Here is a 20,734-nt window from a genome sequence, read left to right on the forward strand (position 1 = left end):
CTGTCGGCACACTGGGATGGGACATTAGACAACAGTTGTTTGCGGGTATTTTTATTTTGGTTGCACGCTTGCAGTAACAGAAGTAACAAAGTTTTCTTGCTCCTTCGTACCCCAGTAACAGATGCTGGTGTGCTAAGTCGCGCACAGCCACACGGATGATTACCCTGTCAGTAATGGCTGCTTGACTGAAAACATCTACAAATGGTCTGAAGGAGCAGCACACGGTCAGCGTAAGCCAGCAGGAGAAGCAATGCCGAAGGAACACGCTCAGTTTGTTTGTACTAATTGCTTGACAAACACTTTAAAATCATCATATTGTGCGTGATCTGTGTGCCGTGAACAATTCGACGAGAGCTTGTGGGCCGACAGTTTTCTTTTTCCTTACGATCGGTAGGCTTGCCGCCGACCTGGGGCCCCTTTGCAGGGCGGCCTCGTCACCGCGGCTGCGACAGGAGCCGGCGGCTGGACGCACCGGTGTGTGAGGAGAGAGGTCACGCTACTTCTGCCATCACTGACACGCTAGGATAGATACATTTATCCCGCATTTATCCCGCTTTTCTCCCGCTCCTTGAAAGCCAGGTGCTGAGGAAAATACCCGCAAACCAGCAACAAGCGCGGGCACCTGCACCTGACAAGGCGGGGACCCGCTGGCAGCTGAGATCAAATTTCCCGCCCCTTCTTTCCCTCAGGCGGATCCGGGCCGGTCCCTGTGCCCTCATAGCCCCCGCGGGCCTCGACTCGCACGGTGGAAACCGAGTTCTAACTTTTCAGCGCGGTGCCGCACGCCTCGGCGCGGCGCGGGGAGGAGCGGGGGAGGCCGGGCCGCGGCCGGGAGGGCGGGCCCGCCCTCAGCGGCGCTGCCCCGGCGCGGCGGGGGAGGACGCGCGTCGGCACTTGCCCGCTGTTTCCTTCCCCGCCGCGGTGCAGTCGCAGGTCCTGCAAGCGCCCCCTGTTTCCTGGCGCAGGCCGCGCTGCCGAGCGGGGGACGGGGGTGGGTGGGGATGGAGAGGGCACCCGGTGCTGGTGATTCAGTGCCGGGGTCTGTAGCACAGCCCGTCCCCGGCGGCGGCGGCGGCAGCGGAGTCAGCACGCGCACGTGACGCCGGCTCCGGCTCCTCGGTGCCGCCACAAACACGCACACACCCCGCACACGGACACACCGGCACCGCACACACGCGTTCCCCGCGCCTCCATCCCGCCGCGCTCGCTGCCACACGCTCCTCTCGCACGCACCGCGCAAGCCGCCGCCGGGGCGAAGCTGTCGTCGGCACTCCTCGTTGGCAGCACCGGCACCAGCACCGGCAAGCGGCGATCGCGCAAGCGGCAAGAGTTTGCGAAGGCTGCTGCGTGCCTTTCCCGAAGAGCTTTTGCGCCCAGAGGATGGCTGGCTGCGGGCTGTCAGAAGACGCTTGCTTCTCCTCCTTCTTTTACAACTACACCTCCTCCTGGGAGACCTCCTACAACCAGGTAAGAGGTGGCCGGTGCTGCGAGGCGCGTCTGCCGCCGCTGCTCCCGCCGGGTTCCTCGGAAGAGGCGAAGGTTGTGCAGAAAGGGTCTGGAAGTGTTTCTGCTTAGCGTGTGGGGAAGGAATCAGCCGGGGAAAGAACTCAGAGGAAAGAGCCTTTTCCCGTGTGCCTTTCAGTACCCTTTCCTCCGCCTTCGCCCCTCCCGTGAGGGTTGGGGAGCGGGGGCCGTAGTGCGCTGAAGGCTGCGCGTTACCCGGGAGCAACTCGGAGCACGGGAAGGCAACTCGAGCGAAGCATTCCCGAGTCTTCCCGTGGGCTACGCGTGCCGCTGTCCTCCACACGTTGAGGGTCCCCGCTGAGGGCAGGCAGATGAGTTTGTCGGGAGGGGAGCACAGCCTTGGGTCGAGAGGGATATTCCTCTCCCAACCCGTCTCCCTCTCCTTCAGAAATGGCTGCATGTGTCTTGAGCCTCTTAATTTCGGATCCCGCCTAGGTGGAAATAGTTCGGCTTTACCCACCTCTCATTCCGATTCAGCCCTTCCCCCGCGCACTTAACTTTGATGACTGTGCAATGCAGGGCGCGCAGCCCGGTAACGGCTCCTCCGGCCGGGTCGGGCTCTCTTGCCCGCGCCGTGGCCCGGCCCGCTTGGGGCGGCGGGCGGTGTGGGAGAGTGAGGAGAAACCAGAAATCGCGCCTCAGAGGGAGAGAGCTATTCTGGGAGCCTCCAAAACGTCTTTAATTAAGTAACTGTTGTAGTCTGCTGCCCCCGCTGCTTGTCTGGTGAAAGTCTACAGGCAACTGTCATTTATAAACTACACCGGTGTGCGTGCGTGTGGAAGGGGGCTCTGGCGCGGCAGCAAAAGTTGGGCAGCGGGTGGAAGCGGCTGCGGAGCAGGTGAAGGGCAGCCCCGGGCTGTGCAGGCAGCGGTGCCCGCGCGGGGGCAGGAGAGCTGCCTGCGGCCCCTCCTGAGGGGAGCTTCGGGGGGGAGAGGTGTCGCCTCCCCGCTGGCTCCCCGCGGGGGGCAGAGCCGGCTCAGCTCACGGAAGGACGCGCAGCTCACGGCCCCGCTCTGCCGGGTCTGACATCCCCAAACGGGCAGTTGCCGGGCTGAGCTTGCACCGCCCAGCGAGGAGTCGAAAAGCCACGCGCTCTCCGCTGCCTCCGGGAGCTGATAGCGGCCGGCGGGATTCGGGGGCCGTGTCGTGGTGATGGGGCCCTGGAGCCCTGATAACCGGGTCGTCCATTGAATCAGCCGAATAAATAGTGATCTCTGGTGTCCTAGGTGCGAGTGGACACTTGCCGGGCTCAGCTGGGAAGACAACCTGGTGACAGGGTCAAGCTGGCTGGTCGGTTGGCTACCCCGGCAGGGGAAGAGCCTTGCGAGCTGGGAATAAGTCGAGCTCGCCTGTGCCGAGGAGAGGGGGGTTCTTGTGGGGAGCAACACACAGAGGCACGTACCAGACCCATAGCCGCCGCTGAATCGCAGTTTCCGGACCGCGCCGGGGCCCCTCTGGCTCGATGAAGCCGTCAGGTGTCGCCGGTGGCCCCGGCCTAGAGGGGCGAGAGGGTGGCAGGTGCGGGAGGTGGCGGCCGTTAGCTGGTCTCTAGGGCAGACGGGGATCGCTCGGGGCAGGTGTGTGTGGACAGTGGGCTGTTCGAATTCACAGCCCTAGTCGTGGCATCGCGGCGTAAGTTTGCTCTGTGCTTGCTGCCAGCGGTGGTTTGGGGCGGCCGGGTACTGCCGAGCCCCTGCTGCTGCCTGTTTCTCTGCGCATACCGAGTGCACAGACCGGCGCCGGTGTGGTTATGTGAGCAGAGAACGGACGTTATTATCCTGCTGAATACGAGTCCTTGGAAGTAACTGAGATTTAAGAAGGGCTTATGCCTGCTATGAAAGGCAGGCAATCATACCAAGACTCCTTTGAAACCATCAGAGGAGGAAAACGGTCAGGAACACAGACAATAAAATCAGGTTTAAACCAGTTCCTTAAAGTTACTTTCATTCTGTAGCGAAACAGTTCGGTGGGAGAATGGCATTGTGAGATGATAGTTCCCTTACATTTCTGCTCAAGAGAGCAAGCCTGTATCGCAGTGGAAGGAGGAAGAATTGCTGACAATTCCAGAGTTGATTTGTTCTAAATACCACTGTTGAACTGTATCTAAGGGAAAACGGGGAGATAATTCAGGATGCAGAAGGTCTATAAATAAGCAGACTATATAAACTGTAGAATACATACACAAAGTTGAATTAAATATGCATGATTAGGAAGGGAGTTTAGAAGGAGAAGGTATAATCATTATATAGCATTACAGTGGGAACAGACGAGCTTGCAAGACTTTCCAGGGTGAAGATGAGAAGAATTTTTAAGATACATATTCTTTCTGGTGCTCAAGGCTCCTTTCTATTTTAGTCTTTTGCGTATTACGTTAGCATTTACATCAGTCAAATTCACCAGCTGAGGATTAGCAGTAGATGTTAGTCTGAATATGAAATCAAAATGAATATGGGATTTTGCTGCAAATAGATTTTTCTTACAAGTTTTAACACTTACAAAATCAGAGTTGGCTTCAGTTTGACAGCCATATTTACGTGCATTTGTTTTTACCTGAATTGCATCCAGGAAAAAAACAACCAAACAACCTATGACAGAGCTTGCAAACCGTTTCTTCTTGCTAAATATAGCAGCCTAGCTGAAGTAGAATTTGTTTTATATACTCTTGTTTAAAGCAAAACAGCAAACAGAAGAACTTTAAAACAAAGTGCTGAGATGAGAAGATGGGCTGACTGCTGGAAAAAAAAACATGTTTTCATTTTTAGATCAATATGATGCACTCTCAACATCTAGTACGAGGTAAAAGGATCCCTTATATAATATCAGTAGCACTTCAGCCATTGCTTACTAAAAGGCATCTTCTCCTGGCATCTCAAGACTTTAATGAGAATATAAATAATCAGAATAAGACTTAATAATGGGACTGGTCAGGGTTAAAGAGAACAGTTATTTCTTTCAGAAATATAATATACTATCTGGTAGTTTCGAAAGCAGAGCTAGGACATCTGTTTGCAAATTCAGGGAGGTTGAGAGATGCATTTCATCTTTTATATTTCTGAGGCATTATTGCAGTTCATTTTTAAACACAAAATTCTATGCATGATTTGTTGGTAATATTCTTGGAAGGAACTTTTTTTTCCCCCAGTATATTAAATTCCAAAATACATCACAGAAGATGTTGTGTGGGAAAAAATTATGTCTAGAAACTTCACAAATTCTATTTTGAATCCGTTTTTGAGACAGTCTTCTAGAAAATAAGGCTCTGCAGTGGTTGCAAGTAAGACTTTGCATTGCTAAGGAGACCTCCAAAAAGATTGACTATTCTCCTGAAGTTTGCTAAGAGTTCTTTTAGTGCAGGGACTTAACCATTATGCTAAATTCTAGACTAGACAAACGTCCTGCTCTGGTGGGAAGGTTGGACTCGATGATCTCTTTGGGTCCCTTCCAACCCCTAACATCCTGTGATCCTGTATAGTTGTAAATCCTGAGAACTATGAATTGTGGTTGCATAAACTTAACGTGCGTTATCTTGCTAGTGTGTGCAAACCTAAGGCTGAGGAAGACACACTAGATTTCCTGTTGATTCATCCTATGATCTGCATTTTTAGACCATCAGTAAAAAAATTCCACTTTTAGCTCTTTATTTTGTGACTATGTGTTCCTGGGAAACTTCCCGAGTGTATCTTCTGGCTTACTGAAATTCTCTTTACATCTGCTTCTTAATTAGTAGTCATGAGGAAGGAACAGCTATTTCTAAGTACTGCATAGGGGGTATTCAGCCTTGCAAGAGCAGTAATATTCTTGGGCATAACCTGTCCATGCTGAACTGGCAGCATTATTTGTATTAATTATTTTTCACTCTCCAGTCCAGGACTGAATACGTTGTTGTGTTACTAATATATATGGTTGGGAAGTGCTCAAAAATAGTTTGAAATGTAGTTTATGGAGGAAATCCTATGACTTAAGGCATATATCTGGATAGATATTTTAATTCAACCCCCAGAATATCCCTGCAGTACAGAAGTAAAACGAGAACATGCTGCCTAGTGACTGCCCTCAGTTGAGAGACTTTTTTCCCTGCAGTGCTCAGCTCAGGGCTTGCTCCTTGGCACCGTCTCTTTGCTCTGTGTTTTCAAACATGGCAGTGTGTTATAGGACATAGTATCCACAGAATGCATTCTGTGTATATAAGTCAGTCAGTGAAAATTTAAGCTAAGAGCCAAAGTTGTCCCTTGGCTCTTTTTCTTTATGTATTCAGGGACAGAAGCACCCCAACAGTCAGAGGTGTCTGCCAGTACTTCTGGAGGGCTGGACTGAATGTAGTCTACTGCTTTAATGCATTTTGTTCTTTTGACTAGGGAGAGTCCAATGGCCATTTCTGTTTTGGTCCACAGCCAGTGAGACTTTTGCACTTACTTTAGTTTCCATGGTTTCTGGATTAAAAAAAAAAGAAATTAATTTGATCAGGAGAGCTCAAGAGTCTGTGGGGGTTTGGAAATGAGCTAGAGGAGTTCATGTTACTGCACATGTGTAGCATATGCCAAGTACGTGTGTATATGAGGATGCTGACTGAAGGATACAGTATCAATCTGCACAAGACTGGGGCAGTGCACTTCATGAATTTTTTTTAAGACCTCTTTATGTAATGGGAAAAGTCTCAGTCAGTAGTTGTACATTATTTGACTGTGAAAACCAATGGAATAAAACCATCATTCAACTTCAGTTATATTTGAGCAAAGCCTGTAACGTCTCTGCAAATTAAAAGAACACTGTCAAACGTAAATTAGTTAAGAAAAAGCAGCAATCTTGATTTAGTGTTAACAGAAAAGACTGGGTAGTTAAAGAAAAAAAAAAGTTAATCTGGGATTTGACATTTCCCTGAGTTTTCTGTGGTATGCTGGTGCAGAAAGTTTGGAACATGGAATGCAATAAAAATGAAAGTGAAAAGGAAGAGACCTATCTTCTTGGCATCCTAGCAAAAGATAAACAGTGGGATAAGGAAAAAGATGTCTCTTAATAAACAAGGTGGTTTAAAAGAAAAGTAATTAAAGGTGGTTGTCTTTCTTTCAGAAATTAGTGCTATATTAGACTGTTCAACACAGTGAACAGTCTCTACAGTCTCCTTTGGCAAAAAAAGTAGAGTTTTAACTGAGTATTAACCACTTTGTTGTGTCCCAGAGCAAAAAAGCTAAATAGTGGCACAGGAGAGCATAATAATGTGAGTTTAAAGCACATGCAGAAAAATGGGTGTGGTGTTATTTCTCTATCTCAGTTTAGAAGACAAGCTTGTGTGCAAACGGTGAGTTACAGCTGTGGCTGTGATGAACTAATGCATTTTAGTGCTTTATACGTAGGTTGGGATCTTTGAACATACAGTTGTGTTCAGGAGAGAATGTCAGTAGTTCTGCAGGAAGAGGGCAGGGAGTTCTTAGCTGGTCAGATGTTCATATGGTCTAAGCAGAAATGTAAAAGTGCAGGGTTTGCATTGGAATGAGAACGAGGTCATCCACCCTTTGTACTCATCATCAGGGAAGCAGAACCTTCTTCCAGAGAGACCATAGGAAATCAATGAGTACACTTTGCTAGTGTAGAGATAAATGTGTACTGCAGAAGGGTATTAAATATAAAAGGGCAGCAGTAAGATGATTTACTGTATGAAGCAGTGGAACTTTCTTTTGGTCACCTAAAAGGCAATTTTCAGTTTTTGATAACGTAATTGTGTTTGGGTGGGTTTGTTTGTTTGTTTGTTTTTTAATACTAATAACTAAAAAAATGCTGGCAAATCAGCAGGGCTTTGAGGAAGATAATGTAAGCTAGGAGAGGTTTGCAAATGGCAGCTTATTTATAAATACAGACCTGTTTTATATTACGTATTATTTGGCATTTATCGTTTAGATTATAATAATCTGATCTGATTTACCAGAAGTTAATGAGTTTTTTTAATGTGTTTTCCTGAGGCAGTGTGGATGCTTGTGATCCAGTTTGTCTCGCCGTGACCAGAAGGTATCACTGAGGGATACCAGCACAACGGATGCACGTAGGAGAGAACCTGACGTACATTTAGGTGTAGAGGCTTAATGAAATGTGGAAGAGCAGGTGCACAGTCCTAATGTGTTGGTGGTTTTTATTTTTCCTCTGATGTGTCTGTTTGCTGTGCAAGCAAATCTCCTTGTGCATTTAAAACCTGTAAGACTGTGAAATTGCTGGAAAGGATGGAAGCTCAGTAATTCCCCAGTATTTTTTTGGTTTAAACTCTGTTCTCTACAGAGTGGCATCTGAGATTCCCTTTCTACCAAGCAGCTATGTGTTTACCCTAGAGATAAAATTAAGCTAAAGAGATATTAATATCAGTAACTCTTGCTTTGGGTATGGCATTTGTGACACTGTCGTCCTAGCTTTGGAAGGAGAAATTGGGCATTCTCAGTTCCATGAGAACTCGCTGGGACCTGAAATGGTGAGAGATGTCTACATTAGCACTTTTTTTAGGAGCAGGAGTGTGCTGCATTCATCCCAACTCTGCTGTGATTTGCTAGGTGTTGTAGACTGTTGAACATGAATGGAATTCCTTTTGCCTGGTACTATACTGGGAGATGTACTCCAGAAGTGCCCCTCCTGCATTTGAGCTACAAATTGACATTTGACTAATGAGATGAGACCAGAGGTATGATGAAGTCAAAAAAACAAGGTGTGTGGTGCAAAGCCTACAGTGTTGATGTCAGATCCTCAGCACTTGGCTCTTCCCATCTGGTGGTTCTCTATTACTTGCTCCTGTAGACAGTCATTGCAGGTAGTTGAGTTTACCTAGCAGGGAGCACTTGGAAGCCCGTATTTGGGAAGCTGCTTGGAGGCTTCTGGTTAGAACAGTCACCTGATGTGCATCCTGATGTTGCAATCATGGGACCATTATCCTTTCCCTCAAAAAGGGGTAGTTTGTGTTGGCACAGAGAAAAAAGGTTTGCTTCATCACTTGTAGTGTAACACATGAGCGAGTAAGAGCCACTGGCACTTTGGCTCACGAAAGCTCTCCACATTTTTAACCCATTTCATTATTTGCAAGAGCAATTTAGTTCCTAATGTTAACAATGAATGATTATGATTCTGTACTTCCGTTTACAGCATAAATTAGCATTTTGTTTTCCATTACTGCTTTTGAATGAGGAATTATAATGTATAATTTGCTGCAAATAGATGTTATCATCTCTTTGGATGCGAACAACCGCATAAACTTGAGCAAATGATAAAAATGGAATCAATTACTTCTCAAATGGAAGTAGTTTACAAACCTTCACATACAAAATGGCAATAGTTGCTGGTTATTGTAACAAATAATTAGTTGGATTTTTTAAAAAACAACATTTATTGAATTCCATTGACAATTTACTAATTGTTTATAGAATATTTAACCACATCCCCCCCTCCCAAAATATATGGCACATATTATATGCATTTTATAAACAGCAGATTCAAACAACACCTATGGTGGCAAGCTTTACACATGTGTGTTCACCTGTATACCAATGTTCCAGAAGGGGAGCACTGAGCCACAAATCACACTGATGATGCTGATGCTGATTAGGGCGCTTCACAGTATTCTGGAATTAGCAGATCAGGATTGAAATTGTGGAGGCTGCATCCAAAGCCTGCTGAAGATGATGTGATCTTTTTTCTGCTGCTTTTGAGCTCATAGTCTAGGGCCTGGTTGTTAGAAGGATAAAGAAGAGGAAGAGATGTTATTATGGTTGCTTGGATGAGTGAGTATTGTAAGTCTCTACTGGAGAGGAAGGTAATATATTGTGCTTTAATGAGTTTACTAGTTTGAATGTCATGAAACAAGTTTTCACTGTCAGTTGCTGTGATATGTTTCTGTATTATACAGAGTTATTCATGCTTGGGAAAATACCAGTCCATGGCCAAAATGAATGTGAGAAACGGTGCAGAATCCCACTCATTCTCTTCCCTTTGCAGACATTTTATGTACGTCACTGGAGGACATAATCCAAGCATCATTTACAGCCCCTTCCTTTTGAGGAGGCTGCCTAAATTCTGATGATTTGCATGTTAGATTGGGGCTGCAGACAGCTATATCTTAAGGATCGCTTAAGAAAGCTTTCCTTTCTTCTTGTTTTACATACTGATTTGCATGTAACTTTATGTCTGATCCCCTAATACTCTGGCCATAAAGCCAGCCTCCTGCCAGACTGAATTCACCCACCTCTTTTTCCCATATTGGTAGTCCTGCTGCCATCCATTCTGTATGCACTACAAGCCCTGGTTGAACATGCTTTCTTGATTGCCCCCAATTTCTCTCCTAATGCAAACTGAAATTCGTACCTTGTCTCATTCAGTGCTTTAACATTTAGACTTCTTTTGAAGTCTTTGCATAATTTGGCTTTCACATGTATACGGCAGCATCCATGTTGTTCTGTTTACAGCTGATGCTGGATTTGATGCATCCTAGGTTGCTTCTCCCAGCCAGCCCTTTTCTTCCTCTCTCTACACTTTTTCTTAGTGAAGTCATGTGCCCATTGAGGAAGATCATGTAAGCTTTCCTCTGCCTAGTCTCTCAAAAGCCATCATTGCTTAATTATTAAAAGTGGATAAACATGTCTTGTGATTGGAAAACTATGGAACAAACTGACCAAACCCCAGCCAGCACCCTGACTGCTGCATTTCACTGTGTTCATCTGTTTTTTGTTTCTTTAGGTTGGTATCTGCTGCCATACTTTGGCCAGTCTGTAGATCAGACAAACAATAGCTTTTTATAATTCTAATAATTGAAGAAAGATTCATGATGTCTTTCCTCATTTGCTCCTCTCTAACAAACATTACAGGGGAAGTAATTAAGGGGGGAAACTGTTTCAGTAACGATTCTTGAAGGGCTGCTGGAAGTTGGTTTTACAAATATGTGAATTCGCCAACTATACCCAGTCATCATGGAGTCCCTTGACTGAGAATTCACAATGTCAGAGCTGTGTTTGGACTGTAAAATCTCATCCTAATAAGCTAACTCTTCTCAACCATTTGTTTTCAGTTTTTGTTTTCCTGAGTCCAACAGGACATTGTGATTTGATGTATTTGCTAGGCTTTTTTTTTTCATGAAGCCTCTTACTAGATTTGTCTGCTGCCTCTATGTGCTCATAGTTTGCTTAGGCCTTGATCCAGCAGACCACTTAATAGCTCAGCTGTAGGCTCTTGAAGTCAAGGGAACTGCCTACAGGTTTAAAATGAGTGTCTGGTGTGTTGGATTTGGGCTGCAGACAGCTATATCTTAAGGATGGAGAACTTTGCTTTCTTCTTGTTTGTCAGGTACTTGCCATGCTTCCAATAAATTAAAAGTATTGATGGTAATGATGGCAGTAGAAGCAAGGAAGCAATGAGGAGATGAAGGAAACCAGGTGATGTTTACAGTATTGTTCATTGGCAGTTGAGTCTCTTTGTGAAATGAATTTACAAATTAAAGACAATCTCTCTTCTTCTCCCAAGCAAAAAAGCCTTGTGATGAAGTGAATAGGTAATGCATTAAAATGCAAAGCTATGGGCACTGACAGAAAGCCATGCTTGAAAGGTGCTTAAGGACAGGAAGCTACTTTTGTATTGTAAGCAACATTAAAAAAAAAAAAAGGGGAAGAAAGAAAAAAAAGTGGCTGAAAATATATAATGGTGAAAGTAACATTGAGTATGTGCATGTCCTACTTACAACTAAACACTGAACCCATGTGAAACAATGAATAAACGAACTACTGACCAAATAATCAGCAAAACAAATGCAAGGTTGCACTTTCAGCCTTTTTTTTGTTTTCCTCCCCAAAGATTGTTAATTGCTGGAGGATTAAAATAATTCATATTCAAGGATAGAAAGTGATAACAGTGTGTAGGAGCTTGGATGCTCCAAGTAGTGAAAGGAATACTTTTCCCTTTGTGTGATGTCAAAGCCAAAAGAAGGGGAGGGAAAAAAATTAGAAAGGAGGTTGTTGTGGCTTTTTGATGTGACTTTCAGAGTAAAAATAATGCTGTAAAAGAAACAGCATAATCTTTTTCTATTTATCTCAGTCTTTTTTTTTTCCCTAAAGAGTTAGGGCAGCATTGTTAATTGATTTTTCTGACATTCATAATAACAGTTGTATTAAAAATAATTTACAGAGGATTTTTTTTCCATCCAGAAGCTGAGCCTTGCAGAATCTGTTACAGAAAAGTGGGTAGGGAGTGGATTATTGTACATCACTGTTCCCACATAATAGTAATCTGCTTGATTGGTAAAATGCATGTTGTGCTTTTGCCTTGTCCATTTTCCACCAGCGGTGCCTTTCCAACAAGATTTGCTGGTTTAGTAGTAATAGCATCAGGATATCTCATGCCCTTTCAGTATAAATAAAGGTTGTCCTAACAGCTGCACGGATTGTGCTGGCAAAGTAGCTGTCTTTGCTGGAGTGCCAGTTTTTGGCTAGAGTAATTTAACACACTGGAGCTTTTCTCTGGTTACCAATGGTTGAATCATTTCCAGCTGTGGAAACAGATGTGTGGCTTTTTTTGGGAAGTAAGTTAATTGGGAAAGGCTTATGAATTGTTGATTGAGGGATTTTTGAATTTTTTTAAAAATACAGGGTTAGAAGATGCCTTCAGAAAAGAAATAATTTTCTTTTTATGAGCATGAAATTGGACACGTTCTCAACACACACATAGCATTGTAAGGAAAGTTTTGACATACTCTGGACGCAGAGAGCCTTCCCGTTGCCTTGTTATCCCCTAAAAGCATGTTAAGGATGAAGAGAAGAAATAGCTGCTATCTGATAGCTAATAAAGTTGAGACAAAATGAGCAAATAAAAGTGACTAATTTATCTAAGTGCATGTTGTGTGTCCCTGTTGCTGTCTGTCCATCTTGTAAGGCAGCTCACAGTCTGTTCAAATCTGTGTGGGCCAAACGCTTCACAGCTCATGACATTTTTTTTTTGTTTGTCTTTGGCTTTTTGCCTTTGAAAGGAATTCTCTAGGCAAAAACTCTGGAAAACATTTGCCATGTTTCAGACATTCTTTTCCCTTTTGTGTTCAGCATAGTGATTTGTACCTTCGACATTGATGTCTCTCTAGTTTTAAGCCTGCTGGTAGGCACAGTGCATTTGTTATGGGAAAGAGAGCTTTCTGTGTGAAGAAACTCTTACACTTTTGTGATTTATTTTTTTTGTTTTAACTCTTTTTAGTCTTGACTGTGACATAAATAGTCAAGGATGAAAAGCCAAAACAGCAGCAGCTTGTTTAATTTTTGTTACAAATAAATGTCATGTGAAATGGAAGGCTGTTCTTTGGGACATCCTGAAACTGGGATGATGTTCCTTGTGCACATGCTGGGGTTGCACAGTAAACCCCTAGATGTGCACAAGTGTCTCTAGGATTAGCACTGAGCCTTCATGTCTAAATGAAATAGAAGCTCACTGAGCAACTTTCCTAACACTACTACAAATCACTGGAGATGTTCAGGAAAAGACTGGATGAGGCACTTGGTACTAGGACTGAGTGATAGGTTGGACTGGATGATCTTGGAGGTCTCTTCCAACCTGGGTGATGCTATGAATTCTATGAACTGTAAGCCAGCAATGCAAAAAGAAAGTTTGCCCATTTATATTTGTTATATATTTCCCCCTCCCCCCAATACAAATGAGTATTTGGAAAAATCATGCAGACACTCATTAAAACCAAAACCCACCCAACTTGTGGGTGTCACAAACGCTTAATCTGTGAAACCTCTGGATTTTTTTCTTCTCCTGTGAGCAGACTGAACTAACCTGTCAACCATAGGGCATACTTTGTGCTTTGGATGCGTTCCCTCTTAGAGGGTCTTGATGAAAAGTTTTGCTTGTTGGGAAGTGCATCTGGGATTTGCAGAGAGTGAGGAGATGATGTGGTAATTCTCCTGTTTCAGCAGCACAGGAAGCTAGGCAGTAGTTTTAGGCTTTTTTCTGCAAGTGTCCTTGCCCACTACTGAAGGAGAATGTCCTTCTACCTTTGGATTAGTAGTTGCCCAGGATGAGGAATGGATGTAGCAGTGCTACCTGCAATGCAAGTTGCTGAGGCCTTCTCATGTTAGATTCCTATTTTTTTTTAATGTAGTTTTGCTAAATATCAACTGTCTGCACTGCTCTTTGCCTCAGCTGCATGTCTCAAGCTAGAGTTTTGGGTCTTAAGTGTGTGGTTTTTTGGTTGATTTCTTTGTTTTTAATGCAGATAGCGGCAAATGTGATTTTTACTGTCTCCAAGAATGTTACTAGCTTTAAAAAAAATGCAAACTTTCATTCTATGATGTGTAATTAAATCTTGTCACCGAGGCAAGCAGTATAAACTGGATCTGGTTGTTTTTTAATAGAAAATTTGTGGTGCCTTTTTTTTTTTTTTTTTTTTTTTTTTAAAGGGAGTGCTATTAAATATAAGACAAAAAGCAAATGAGAAGGGCTGGTATATTGCAAAGTATTTTATAAAAATAACATGAATTCTTTCGTAGTTTAGAAAACGTGAAGCAAAGTGGCAGCAAAAGTCAGAGCTGTATTTGATTAGAAATCAAAAGGTTATTAATAGTGCTGATTACTTCAGCCTAGTGATGTCTGCTATAGTATTACTCTTATTTGTTTGCAGCTGTAATCAAGCTCACTGTAAGCCCTTATCTTTGACCAGCCAGAAGAAATCATAAAAGGAAATAATTGTTTAGTGAGAAAGACTTTGATAACAGCATGACTCTTGTGTGGGAGACAAGGAGATAACAGTGTCTGAATGAAATGGTATAACCAAGGTAGCTAAGGTGATAAATTCTTTACTTGTCTTGTCCTCAGCAGTAAAATGTACAGCAAATTAAAGATGTCTTTTCAAGAGTCGTCTGAAGAACTGATGGTATTTGTAATACACATGTTTTGCCTTTACATGTGTAGAGGAAAGGGAGGAGATTTGGTGCTGAAAATACAATTTTGTAAAGTCATAGATACACCTAGACCTTGACCAGGTGGTTCAGGCCTTGTTGCTGTTGAATTGAAAACTGTGCTTAGTGTCTAAATTTACTTGACCAAAATATTTTCTAGATTTGTAGGTGTTTATCTGAGGGATGGCATCATGTGTTCAGGAAAGTGCTTGATAGGCATTACACTACACTACATCATTCTACAAAAGGTGTGTAGTGCCAGGATGTGAGAGGTAATGACATCAAACTCGAAGAAGCTAGATTTAGATTAGACAGTAAGAAGAAGTTCTTTCCCTTGAGGGTGGTGTAGCACTGGAGCATGTTGCTCAGAGAATCTGTGCATGTCCCATCCCTGAAAGTGTTACAAGCCAGGCTGGATGGGGCCTTGAGCCCGTGGCAAAGGGTTTGGAACTAGATGCTCTTTAAGGTCCCTTCCAACCCAACCCATTCTGTGATTCTCCTGGTTCAGTTTCTTTAGAAAGCCCTTTTTTCGTTGGCGTTGTTCAGGATTAATTTTCTAGGTAGAGGTTTGCTTTATGTTTTGACACGGCAGCTTGGGAGCCCTTTAGTGTCTTTTTGGTTTTCCCTCTAAAAACACTTTTACTCTAGGCACTGCTGTGTCTTCCTTTCGCTAAGCTAATCAGAGTGATCACTTTAAGACTCTTACTGGAGGACGTTTTTTGCAGATTTTAAGTACATTTGCATAACTTTTCTGTTTTCCTTCCAATTTTTTGATTTCCCATTAGGAAAATCAGATGCCAGGAACATGAAATGGTACCTCAGTGCTGGTTTTCCAATGCACTCAGTACTGCAGTGAAGAATTCACTTTCCTGTTTCCCTTCATTACATTCAAGGTTCAAATCCACTCTTTTTGCTGCAGTATCACAATGAGAATTCACACTGAGTAATTAGTGCACTTCAATACTTGCTGTCTTAACTGAGCCATGATTATCCAGGATATACTCTACCAGTCTACATCTATGTACAGATTTTTGCCAGCTTTATTTCTGTCTGCTAATTTTATTGTCGTTTGATCTGATGAGATGTTGACTAGTGTGAAGCCTGGCACCAGTCCTTGCTGAAACCCAAGAGAAACATCAATGCAAATTCATTATCGTTTGTAATATCTTTCCTAGCATCTTTTTAATGCCTTTAATATACTCTTATATAGTATCTTCCTAGTTTTGTGAATCTGAAAGTTGTACTGTGGTGAATCAGCTGCCTTGCAGAAAGTCCTTTACAGATGCATAATTTGCTGGAGAAGTGGTGTCATCAAATGTTTGAGTTATCGTTATTGGATGGTTCTAGTTATGAGATGCCAGTCCTCTAATTAAGCTATACATATATGTAGCAATATGTTACTTAATATACCATTCTGTGTTACTTTTCCTGGGAGGAGCACATTCATGGTGTGTAAATGAGCTGTTTAACTTGTTTTGGATCTGTAGAGACTGTATCTGAGTTTTCAGATGGTTACACTTGTAGTGCTTACACCAAAGAGACAGTGATAAAAGCGTTGTGTGGGCTCCAGCAGTACTTTATGCATGATGCAGAGTATTAGTGCCTGTGTGCCAGTCTGTTTCATGTGTCCTGGATAGCTTTAAAATGCTTCAATTTTTCTGTAGGTAGGACTTAAGTAGAAGTGTACTCAGGATTCATCTAGGCAGGGGACACTGGTATCCCACCACAAAACCAAGCTTTAGGATATTCTTGCCTCTTTATTTTTACATTAACTAAAAAAAACTAAACATACCAACTCCTGACTTAATTTTGCAGAAGTCAGTTTGTATCTGGGCTGAATTTATTGTTGTGTGTTTGAAGATGCATGTGTTACTTCTCTACTATGTTACAGTTTGTTCTCTCTAAACTCTTTCAGCCAGGACTGCTTCTGAAAGAGATGGTCCCGGTGGCTCCATCTCCCGTCTTGCCTCCTGCTTTTTTACTGGTACAAGTGTTCCACATTGACATTTGTTCACCTCTTATGTGTGGCTCACCTTATAGTTACACAGATGTTATCTATGGCAGAAAGAAGAAAGAGTACAGGCCCAAAAGCAAGCAGCAAGGAAAAGGGAAATTCATGTATTTTAGCTTCAGTGATGGTCCAGAGTGGTTCAGTATGGTTATCATGCCTGTTGTTCAACTTTTACTGCCCCATTAACATGGCCTTTGCTGACAGGATGCCCTCCATCCAAATTTGCAAGCTTACCTGCATGTACAACTGCTTCCTAACCTGATTCTTTCAAAATGACCCAAATTAATATAAACACTGAAAAAATCCTGCTCTTATGAATCTTAACAAGCGCAAGAAAACCTGCCTTTATTTTGAAAGGACTTGGGTGCAGTACAGTACTGATGTGCTGTCATGCTGGGTGAGCATCAGGATGTGATGACGAGCAACTGGAGGTCTGTAGGGGTGGTAGCCTGGGTCAGCTGCAGCCTCAAGAGACTAACTCAATTCAGCCTACATTTGCTGTAAAAGCACTAAAGAGGGAGAGGTACTAAGAAAGAATTAAATGTCTTTTCTAGGACAGATTTGAGGTGAAAACTGTGGGAGCTTCTCATTTTCAGTAGGTCTGGTTTATTTCCTTACTGATGAGCTATAGGTAAATGAATGCAATTTTCTGTAGGTTTGCATTGAGGATGTGATTATTTCCCCCTTTCCTTCAAAGAAGAATGATATGGAGTGTTTAGGTTTTTTGAAGGCCTAGCTTCAGATATTTTTCATAGGGCTGACTTTCAGCAGCTTGATTGTTTAGCATTTACTGAATTTTTTGGCTTTTGGAGCAATGCAATCTTAACCTAGAGGAATCAATGGCTCTTGATGTGCATGTCTCTGGTGTTTAATGCGTGAAGACAGCTTGCAACCATCGCAGGGGAAGCTGCGTGGAAACCTTGCTAGGCTGGATTATGCAGAGAATTACCAGTAGTCACAGAAATTGATTACTGTAACTGATGTCTCTCTCTTTTTAATAATCTGTTCTCATGATGTTTGTTAATCACAGGCAGGACTCTGCTGTTGAAGGCTTTTGAAATCAGCCTGGCATGCTCAGTCTTTTATGTAGTTCCACAGTGCAGGGCTCTGACCTTCATTCTTGCAGGCTCTTGAACCTTAATGCCCATAGGAAAATAAAGATTTGATCACGTGTGTTTTGCTTGCAGATTTTTTTGTATGCTGAAACTGAAGGCTGAAATAGGCCTGTCCTAATACCTGTGCCAAACTTAAATGAGATAAAACACAGCCTGAAATAATTCCCTGTAAACTGCCAGCGACCACCAAGAGTTTTGCTTTGGCAGTGATGACTCTATTTAGAGCTGTGTTCAGGGCACTTGGGGAACATTTGTCAAAGGTGCTGAGTCTTACTTTCTGAGGGTACATGGGTCTGAGGAGCAAGGTGCCTTTCAGTAAGGCTTTAGCTAAGCTCTTCTGAAATATGTAGTGCTGTGTAGGAATATTGGAGAGAGTTTAACTAGCTGAGATAACAAAGGCAGCAGAGTTAAGTGCACTTCAGTCTTCTAGTGGATTAGTTACTAGAGGTGGGAAAACATATCAGAGCGTCTTTTATCTGCTATCCAAATGGAAGGCTGTGCTGCATATCTCTGTTCATCATTGCACTTCCTATATGGTGTATGTGTGCTTTTAACCTGATGCAAGCAGCAGCTGAACGTGAAATGAGGTGGCTGCTGAGAACTTTATCCTTAGATTTAAGAAATCTCTGTCAAGACAGACTTAAAAGATGATACCTGAAGTTAAGGTTTAAAAGTTTATGACTTAGATTACCTGAAGGAAAAAGGGTTGTTTACAGGGTGTGGAGTTTGTGTTTTGGTTTAGTTTAGTGTGTGTGTGTGTGTGTGTGTGTGTGTGTGTTGGATTTTTGGTTTGTGTGTTTTAGTTTTGTCTTAGGTTAGATTAAAAATACAAAGTACGCAATTAATTGCCTAATTTTTTGTTAATTTTGATGTATCTGTTTGAAGCTCCTAAATACATTACTGCCAAGCAGTAAAAAAATTATCTGTACGTTTTCTAAAACACCTTTTATATATGTGCCTTAGTTAAGTTGTTAATGTCAGAAGTGTGACTATTTTTGTAGTGCAAAGTAGTGGATTCCAGTGTGGGGGGGAAATTACTTAATACTGTGAAACAGCAAAGGTATTCATCATAAAAGTATCTAACTCAAAGTCAACTTGGAATGTGATAGAACATGTTTAAAACTGAGATGTGTGTGACAGGAGGAAGAGTGAAGAAATTTCCATTTTGACAAATGAATCTCTAATGAAAGTTTTAAGCATTGTCCTGCTGTTTCTGTACTTAATGCTCTCCCCAGCATCTTTCTGTTCACGAGCAGCACAATGTGTGGCATTTAGTATGTGTTTAATCTCTCTTTTGTTTTTAAAGAGATCTTCAGCTGGTAGCAGCTTTAAGAATGGTGTGGGTAGAATTGTAGGAATAAAGCAAAGGAGAGGAGACAATGTAATGATGCTTTATACTTACAGATCAGTTTGCTGTCGTTTGGAAACTCCAGGGCTATTGCTTTTGGTTGCCAAGTGTTAGGCTGATTGCTTTCAAGGTGAAGCTGTACTGTGCTGCTTTGAACTGATACTGCATGATTAAGGTAATAAGTAAGTGCCACTTAATTGGAACAGTCCTGATCAGAAGACATTCCAGGTAACTGATTTAAGCCAAACAATACTTAATTGCAGTGACTGTTGCTTAATGGGGATGGTAATTATGTGCATTGGGGATACCTTCAAATGATTCATTGGTGGTTGGGTCTTTTGCATCTCCCTTACTGTTGGCTTTTTTCCCCCCTGTTATTCAAAACAGCTTTCAATGTCTTCATAAATAGCCATGATTAATTCAGAAAGCAGATAAACTATTGCTGATGGTTGGCTTTTAATAATTCTGCAACCAGAGGCTTAAAATCAGTTTCCTTAAAATCATGATGCCTCTAATGATTTTTTTTTTTAGGACCTTTTTATTTGCTTTCAGGATTTTGAACTAGTGAATTTACTTTTCCCCCACTTCTCTATGCAATCAGGAATGTTAGAAATAAGAAAAGACAAGTCACATAATTTCATGGCTTCTGGATCAGGGTAGGCTCTAACATCAGGAGACTCACTGAATCATACAAGTTGATATGTTCCCTGCCCTTGGCAAATCGTTGACTTGGTGTAGTTCTGTCATATTTTCTTTGCCAGGGTTGCCTGTTTTCTTTCGCATGAACCCACCTGATCTGTTACAAAATCCACTTTCTAACCATCTATAGTTTAAGCTGGCCAAAGATAAAATTGGATCCTTTACCACTTTTTCTCAAGCTGTAGCCTGCAAATTCATGTTTGCAACTGAGCCTTACTCTGCTTACCTTCTCCCCTGCTTTATCATATCCTCAGTATGGGATGCTGATGTTTTCAGCTGCAGTTGCTCCATGCTTGTCTACTTTTTCCATACACATTTTCACACTTTTACACTGTGTCTTTTAGTGCAGAAAAACGTTTAATGAAGTATATATGGAGAGAGAGTATTGTTGGAGACGTAGTGTTTTCTGAATTAACTTGGTAGAAAAAAGTGTACTCCTGAAGCTAATGTTACAAGTTGGTTTTAATTCCAGAAACCTGACCATTCCATCATTTTCAGCTTTCTCTCCTTTTTCATGTTGGGTTAACATAATAAATGGGAAGGTTCTAAGTCTTCTCACTGAAACACATTTACTTATTTCTAGAATAGCTAGTGCTTTTGTGCTCTTTTTTTTCCCCCCCTCTCCCTCTTATTACATCTAGTACTTGACATGTGGGTAGATTTTGACAATGGCTCCTGCAAGAAGTGATTTTCAATGACAGGAACATGTTTAAGACATTTTCATTATTTAAAAATCAGACCTGTTTCTCTTGTCAGCAAATCCACTGCAAATATGAAAGCAGGACAGTATTTTTGTCATGAACTTCAGAGCCAGGCTGTGTTACCTTTGTCAGAAATGAAAGGGCATTCCAGGGTTTGTAGAATTACACTTCCTCCTGTTCCTCCATTTCTCATTATCTCTTCACTTTAAATTTCCTTCTTAGATACATTCCTAGAGTGATGCATGTGAGAGGTGACACAGGAGATTTCATTGGCAAAACCAGAACTGCCCATCTCCAGATTGCCAAAGTTGCCTCTGTGGATTCCAGCCATAAGCAGTCTGCATACTGCATCCCATCTCTTCATTTAAGTCAGTTGAGAATATTTAAATCCATTTACTTTGTATGAAAAAAAAAAAGGAAATAGAAGCATTATCTTTACC

The 20,734-nt window shown here is 42.6% G+C and overlaps 1 protein-coding gene across 1 annotated transcript in view; it reads left to right on the top strand.

Moving 5' to 3' along the window:
• Nucleotides 1-836: 836 nt before the first annotated feature.
• The window catches only part of PPARGC1A (PPARG coactivator 1 alpha), a 381,122-nt gene continuing 361,224 nt past the window's right edge, over nucleotides 837-20,734 (top strand). The window contains exon 1 of the mRNA XM_064151329.1: nucleotides 837-1,467. Within this exon, the coding sequence (XP_064007399.1) occupies nucleotides 1,381-1,467 (87 nt within the window). The 5' untranslated portion in view covers nucleotides 837-1,380. The remainder of the gene's footprint in view (nucleotides 1,468-20,734) is intronic.

This window comes from Pogoniulus pusillus, chromosome 11, assembly GCF_015220805.1.
Source record: "Pogoniulus pusillus isolate bPogPus1 chromosome 11, bPogPus1.pri, whole genome shotgun sequence".
Taxonomy (NCBI): Eukaryota; Metazoa; Chordata; class Aves; order Piciformes; family Lybiidae; genus Pogoniulus; species Pogoniulus pusillus.